The 7,677-nt window shown below is 40.3% G+C and overlaps 1 protein-coding gene across 1 annotated transcript in view; it reads left to right on the top strand.

Moving 5' to 3' along the window:
- The first annotated feature begins 2,263 nt into the window (after positions 1-2,263).
- FRZB (frizzled-related protein) overlaps positions 2,264-7,677 on the top strand; it is a 13,427-nt gene continuing 8,013 nt past the window's right edge. Inside the window, exons 1-2 of the mRNA XM_009329672.1 lie at positions 2,264-2,480; positions 5,341-5,406. Of these exons, the coding sequence (XP_009327947.1) occupies positions 2,264-2,480; positions 5,341-5,406 (283 nt within the window). The remainder of the gene's footprint in view (positions 2,481-5,340; positions 5,407-7,677) is intronic.

Below are 7,677 nucleotides of genomic sequence, written 5' to 3'. Positions count from 1 at the left end.
TTCAGCGCATGTGCTTGGCTGCTACTGTCTAGCAGAGTATTTATGTCTCAACTGACATGTTTATTCCTGTTTTGAAGAGGGAACTGGCAATAAAAGGAGAGCAGTATGATGGGTACCATGTGTATTGGAGGACAGATCTGTCAGTTGGATTTCTGTCTCATCGTATCTTAGTTAGATAGAAAAAGAGCTTGAAGGCATGTTGGGTTGTTAATGAGATGTTGGAGAAAAGGGAAGCGTCATCACAAGGTATCAACCACGTGTAATTAATGTCCGAACCGTTTTGGGTGATTATCATAAGATGGCTGAGGAGAACTCTGAATCTCTTAAAAAAAAAAACAACCCACCACCTCTTAAACATTAAAGAAAATAAAAGGTTATTCAAGTGATTTAAACGTATTTTCTTAAGTCTTATATGAACCCATGATTTCTCCATGTAGGCCAAGTCCTCCGTACCTGCCTGTCTGCCTAGATGAATTCATAGTAATCCAGTATGTGAATTTGGCATTGTATGCTTAAAAGATCAGTGAAAGAGCCGTTTCCCATGCTTGTTTTTCATATGTTATTAACTTCATTTCCAAAACAGTGGTTTCCAAACTCCAGATCAAATTTGCTCTCACTCAGACTTTGCATAGCTCTACTTAGAGTAGCTGAAATGCACAGCGGTGTTAGGAGAGTGTTTCAGACTGTGCCGAGGACGAGCAGTCACGCCCAGGCTGGCATTTTAAAGTTGAGATTTGTTTTAGGTGTTTGCTCAAAAGTTGGAAGCAGCCTCATTTCTCAGTTAAAGAACAAAATCATTACAAGCTTCAAGCCTTAAAGAAAACAGGAGAAGTAAATAAGAGTATTTAAACCTTATTAATGATGATACCATTGATGGTGTCGTGCTATCACTTCAGTTTGTCTGCCTTTGTAGGCTGAGTCCCCTAGAATGGCTTTTACGGTCTAAGCATCAAGCCAAGACCTAAGCCATTAAATGTCATCAAAACCCAGCAGATTTCGTTATGTGGAATAATTCATTATGTGGAGCAGCCATGTTGTCATGTTGCAGGCTGCTCTGCGACTTGGAGTTAAGTGATCTGTATCAAATTTTAACGAGGATCAATTTTCCTATTACTTTGCTTCCCTATGTGTGTTTTTGCAATCAGATTAGCAAAGATCCTCTCTGTATTAAGACCTGAAGTAGTTTACAAAGTCTGAGTTCATGCATATTTGAAGGTTTCTTAATCAATGGGGCTCACAGATGTCTCCATCTGAAGAAAGTGCCCCAGCAGCAACTGCTCCCTGTGGTTTTGTTCTTTGGAACAGGGTGCCTGGAATGGCTTCAGTAATAGCTGGGCCATGTTCTTCAATTGCGGTGACAATCAGGATCGTGTTAGTTTTGGCTCTTTCTCTGCTTTTTTTTTTTTATTTTAAACTATGATATAAGTAAGATATTTGCTCAAAACTAAGTTTTACCAACTTGATTCCTTTTCCCAAACCTCTCATCCATCTAGGCGTTGTTATTTTGTACACTTACTACGCAAGTGGCTTTTATTCTGCTCTCCTTGTTAGTGGTTTGGTTTTTTTATACAGCATCCCTCTGAAAAGCTATTAATTAAAATGGCTTATTGGAAAAACCAGTCTGGATTTTTTCCCCTGCTCTTAAACAAAATTTAGTAGGAAGCCTTTGGATTGGAGCTCTGGATAATATTTCCTCTTTGGCAATCCTGCTAATCATTGCTGACAGATATTTCTTTCAAAAAGATTGTTTTGCATAGACAAAACTTGGCAGAGAGGTCACCTCAGAAGAGAAGTGGAACAATAGGAAGTCAGTTGCTCATTTTTTAAAAACAGCCCTTTTTTTTTTCTTCTGTCTGCATTACGGCTGGAGGTCTAAGCAGTGTGCATCTCCTGATGGAGAGAGGTCTCTGCCTGTTAGACTGCTGGGGTCAGGGGATGGGATTTCGTGGTTGCTCACAACCACCTAAGATCTTGCAAGTGGCTGGTGGCAGGGCTGGCCCAGACCCTTTTTCCTATCGCTTCCCCGGTAGATGAGGAAGGGACCAGGTGGTATGAGCTTTACTGGGGGAAGGATCATGGAAATGTGAAGCCTTTCCCGAGATGTGTTGTACAGTTGTGGAGGTCTCCGGTCCCCTCCGCAAGCCCATGCTACATGCCCATCAGTAGAAACTGCTCATCCCTAAATAAGCGTGAGTGCACCGGGAAAGATAAGCATCAAGGCAAGGTCAATACTTGCCCGGCCCAAGCCCTCGCACGTGGGGAAATGAATCATGAAGTGATGTATCGGTACCTGTTTACGCCTCCTTTGCTCATTGACAGACACCGTGCTCTGACCACAATTGCAGAGCACAACACGCTGCGCACCGCAGCCTTCACGCAGGCACAGAAATGGGAGCCGTTTCCATTAATAGCTGCTCTGCACACGTCTGAATTACAATTCTTGCAGAGCCAGCTGCTTCGTCAGATACCCGCAACCACTGGTATGGGGTAGGATAAGTGACCTGGCGAATGAATGCAGAATTAGGAAATGGGTTGAGGTTGTGGTGCATTGTAATTTGGTAAAAACAAAATAAGTTGTGTACTTGGGAGTGGAAGGGAACATCTGGTGGAAACAAACACATCAGTGTTTGTTTGCAGGACCAGGTTTATACTGGGCATATTGAGCGTTTACCAGCCCCCCTTGCATCGGTGTAAGTTTGACGGACAGTTCCTCGGCCGATACACGTGAGCATTGTACCCCCGAGAGGGGTCAGGGAAGGCTGCGAACCCCTTACCGGGCTCTGATGTATGCTTAGTTGTCATTCCAGAGTGAATTGGACTTGGTTTGCTCAAACACCAGGAAGTCATGACTGCTTGTATCGGCCCTTGGTTTAGGAAGGGAGAGTGCTCTTCAGGGCTTCCTTTTCTTTCCCTGTTCCCTCCATGGATGTGAAGATGATGAACATTCAACCTGGTATTTCCCTTGCCTCCTCTGCTGATGAAAAGTTTTTCTGCCCCCAGTAACAATTTTGTTGGCATAGGGAACGTGCTTCAGAAGTGTGAACGAACCATCCCTTCGGCCATGACTGAAGTACCTATTTTGACGGGAATTGTAGCTTGCTGGGCCACATGAAGCACCAAAGAGTTGCCTTGGACGTGTGCAAAGCCAGCCAGCCTTGAAGGCAACTTGAGAAGTTGGCCAAGGCAACTGAACAGGAGGGGCAGCGAATCTGGAGAGCTTTCTTTGCTGGCGTCTTGAATGCCCGGAGGGTGGTGAAACATCTCAGGCCAGCCTTAGGCAGATGGAGAGGCAGAGCCACCTCTCCATGGTTGGTGGCTGGGAGGTTTTGCAGATGGCAGCAGATGGGAGGATTATCAGGCTATAGACCTGAGCGCTCTCTATGCTGTTACCACGTCAGAAGGAATTGCAGGTTTAAAGCAAAGCATTGGCTAAATGAACAAGACAACAGAGGATTGGCTGAGGAGAGGAAGACTGAGAAGAAACGTGGTCATCCTTCTACTTAACCATTTACAAGAGCCAGACCATTTTAATTCCTCTTTCATCCTGTCCTGGAATACAAGAAAGCACTTGATACAACATAAAATGCATTTAAATCTGATGAAGATGTCTTTTTTTTTTTTTTTTTTTTTACCATATACTATTGGTAGGGGTCACGGTCTTTAATTATCACCTGATAACAACAGCTTTTTTAAAATTTGAGGTAGCTCAGCTGAATAATGAAAATAAAACACGTAAGTAAGAATTAGCCTGGGTAGTTTGACTTGTTACAAGGCAGCATGGAGAAGCCTTTGAGCTGCTGTGGGAGTACCTGGTAACAGAAGACCAAATTGGCTCCATGAAAATGTTGGGTTTGTTCTACAAGCTAAGATCCTTCCACTTTCTTTGGAAGAAAATGGGAGTGATTTTTACTAGCAACAGGATATTGGATGTAAAAGGGCATCTATTCAATCTGTTCTATTCTGTGCTATTTTCTATACCCTTTGCTCTTTATATTGGTAGCAATAATTACTCCGAAAGTCTCATTTTTTTTTTTAAGTTAATTATTATGTTAGTAAGGGAATTAGCTGTTTTTCAGATTTACTCTTGCCCTGACTGTTATTTAGCCATATCCCCATTTATGTAAAGGAAGTTCATGTTGCTGTGAGAAGTATAAATATGTATTAAGGTGGAGATTTTTTTCTAAAAAGGGTGGCCAAATTAGAAGAATAACTAAGTAATATTAGATCTCTTGTAAACAGGTGTTTTAAATACATATTTACAGAACTTGTGATTAAATAATGGCCCCAGCCCTTAAAATCTAGTCCACACACCTAAACCCTTCCCTATACCGAATATCATTAGTGTCCTCGGGCTGTAGTACAGCCAGATCCTTACAGCTTCAGCTGCAGGAGAGGAGCTTTTGTTATATCGTCTCGTATTCATTTGTTTTATATTGTGAGAGCAGTGTTGTGTCCATGATAATGTAAAGATATAAGAAAGATGATGTTTGTATGATACCAGCTTCCAGAGTTGAAAAAGCTGTGTAAACATTTGGGCATCCAAACTTAACGAAGGGCTTTTTATTTGAAAGCTCTTTTGTTTTTCCATTTTATGTGTCATTCTAGTAAAGTATACTGCCTCTCTCCCAAGTCTTGTTTCTCTTGCATTTATTTTTTCCTTAACTTGTACAACATTATATGCATTAACATACTTGTTTTTCATGATTATATATGTATAAATCCATTAAATGGTATGATTTAATAAACAATAGGTTTGAAATTATGCATTTTACTAATGTGGGACACATTCCACTTACAAATGTGTCTAAAAGCATTTCTTTGGGCACAGTGCCTTTTTTTCCTTCTGTTCCTTATCTGTCCTTCAAAATAATCAGTATGTTTTTAAACTGAGAGGACGGGGAAGGTCTGAAACATTTGTTTTGGCATTTGCTTCAATGATATGATTGTGGTTGGTTGGTTTGATTTCCTCAGTAACCAAAAAAACAAACCAGAAGTAATTTCTCCTTCATCATCTAATTAAATGCAAACAGTACATGTGCTTTTTGTAGATGCTCATAAGTTCATCCCATAAATTTCCATCCTCATCCTAAACCTGCCAGCCTATGCACCAGTAGAAACGGGATATTTAATCTGCTTCAGCATTTAACATAATGTGCCAGATTCGGGTGAAGTTCAGATAAGAAATCATGTCAACTTTTAACAGGTTGGCCTGTCGAACATTACAGTCTGTTAGTTTATTAAGTTACTAAGTTTTAATATACTAAATGTTAGAGAAAACAGTGTAATGTTGGGTATGTTGAATTAATCCAATATTAAAAATACTAACATTTCTTCACATATTTTACAAATCCGTGCCAGATTTCCCTATGGATTCTAATAATGGCAACTGTAGAGGCGCCGGCATTGGTGAGTACACTTTTATAAAACTGTATAATAAGCTATAGTCTTTCAAATCCTTCTAATACTTGATTAAGTAAGAGGGGTACTAAGTGGTGTTTAAATACTCTGTCTTGTCTTGGAATCCTGTAGATTATGCTTTTTTATCCCGTGGGCAGGTGGGATTTGGGGCTGGTCAGCCTGTGGACCTCTCAGCAAGCAGCTCAGTTAACTCTTCAGCGCATCTTTTAGCGCTCTTCTCTTCTGCTTTTGTCAGGGCAAAATTTCCATCAAATCAAAACGGCTGTGCTGATTTCATTACAAGTTTTGTCTTGAACTGTGAGAATGATCATTAAATGGATTTTCACTGGGGAAAACCAGTGAAGATAATGGTTCATTCTGACTTCAAAGTTTGCAAATTAAATTCTGACCTCTTTGTAGATAATGGCAAAACTCTCCTTAACCTGAGGCAATCGAGGCTAAGACCTTCTGAGACTGGTTTTATTCCAGCAGGTCCGCTGTCACTTTTATTTTTGGTTTGGTTTGGTTTGGTTTTGCTGGAACTGAGTAAACCCCCTTGAGTGTTATCGCTAGTCATAGGCAATGCAAAGAAACAAAGCTCAGATTGGTAGCTAATAGGTTACAGAAATGTGAGTTTGTTGCTCAGGCAAGCCAATGACTATAGGTTTCCTTGAATTTTATTACCATTCCTTCAGAAGTTTTCGTTGTAGGCCTTTGTCAAAAAGATGACACTTGGAAACCTAGTGTTGGCCATCGTGTCTTTCCTTCTCCAGAGGTGTTGGCCAGCTACAGCACACACTGATGCGCAGTTTATTATATAAACGCCTAAGTATGGTTGTGGAGCATAAAATTAGATACCAAGTTTTGATAACTTCAGCTTTAATCTCTGTGACCTAATTGTAAAAAGGTATTGGTAATGCCCAGCTTATAATGCAGTTTTAAAATATGATCAGTAGGTCCCAATGTGAAAGTAGCTATGTAGGTGCAAAATGTTATTTAAATCACAGTGTGCATCCTTCAGAAAGCCAGCTACAATTAGAAAAACCTGACAAAGGTAAGCCCCTTGGCAAGCTTCACTTTAAATTGCCTTGAGCGCGTCTGAAAGACTTTCTAAAGATTTTTATGGCTAATATTAGTATCTTTTTAGTTTTAAGCCATTTTCAATTGCGTGACATTGAGAAATTGTGGATTTCATGCTCTACAGTGACTGGATAAAGAACATACAAGCTACACTTTGGGTATGAAAGTAAAACTGGATACCTTCAACATCACCTTATATCAAAAATATTAAACATATCTTTAGCACTGCCTGTCCTCCGGGATGCAGGCTGCATGTAATACCAGTAAGCAACCCTGCAGTGGAAGAGAAAAGAGTAAGATTCAGTTATACTGTTGCTGTCATGATGCTTTTCAACTAGCAAAAGCAATATGAGACCTAAAAAAATCCCATCCAAAAAATAGGGTGAAGATGCGCAGAAAAAGAGCTGATGAAAAGAAAGGGTAATAGTTTTATCACTGCTTTTTGCTGTAGAAACACAATTTCTGGTTCAGTGCACTACACCTGTTTCAGCAGACAAACACAGTTCAGCCACCTGAAAGGCTGTGTTTCATAATTGTTTTATTTATATGTTCAGTAAAGTAAATTTGTAATTTTGCCATTGTAAATTGAATTTTTTTTTTGCAAGTAACAACCTGATGTGTTTTAAAAAATCCTGGACTCAGATCTATGGTTTCTGGAGCACATTGCATGTGCTGCTGTGTACAGTTGCAGTGAGCGGTACTCGTGTATTACCCCTCTTCGAGGCACCTTTTATGCCTGGCAGTGTCCACTGGCAAAACCTTCTCTCTGAATCTGCAAGGGGTTTTCTGGGGGGGAGCTTTTTTGCCTCTTTTGGCAGTAAACTACATTGTTGTCTGCTTCATCAGATGCTTTTCAAGTCCCTTAGAAGTTTTTCCAGAGTTTTTTTTATCCTTAATTTATCAGGGAAGCATTTGCCAGGTTTTAGTGCTTGTACTCATCACTATTACAGCCAGGTTTTAGATTGTGCATGCATGTATATTTAAGATGGCATGTTTCTTGGTAGCGATCCGTGCAGAAAACCCTTTTTCCATGTAGTCCATTTGTTTTGGCATTTATAGGGAGAAGTTTTCAAAGGTCTAGATGTTGAGCTTTTGTTAGTCCTATGTTGACTTGTATTAAAAAAGAATATTTAATGGCAGCGTTAACTGACATCTCAGTCAAAACCGGTGTAAGCCTCTGCTGCCTGTCTCGGTGCTTGG

The sequence above is a fragment of the Pygoscelis adeliae genome, unplaced genomic scaffold (assembly GCF_000699105.1).
Source record: "Pygoscelis adeliae isolate BGI_AS28 unplaced genomic scaffold, ASM69910v1 Scaffold7, whole genome shotgun sequence".
In the NCBI taxonomy this organism is placed as follows: Eukaryota; Metazoa; Chordata; class Aves; order Sphenisciformes; family Spheniscidae; genus Pygoscelis; species Pygoscelis adeliae.
The sequence above is the reverse complement of the archived record's forward strand: the minus strand, read 5'-3'. Positions and strand labels throughout refer to the sequence as shown.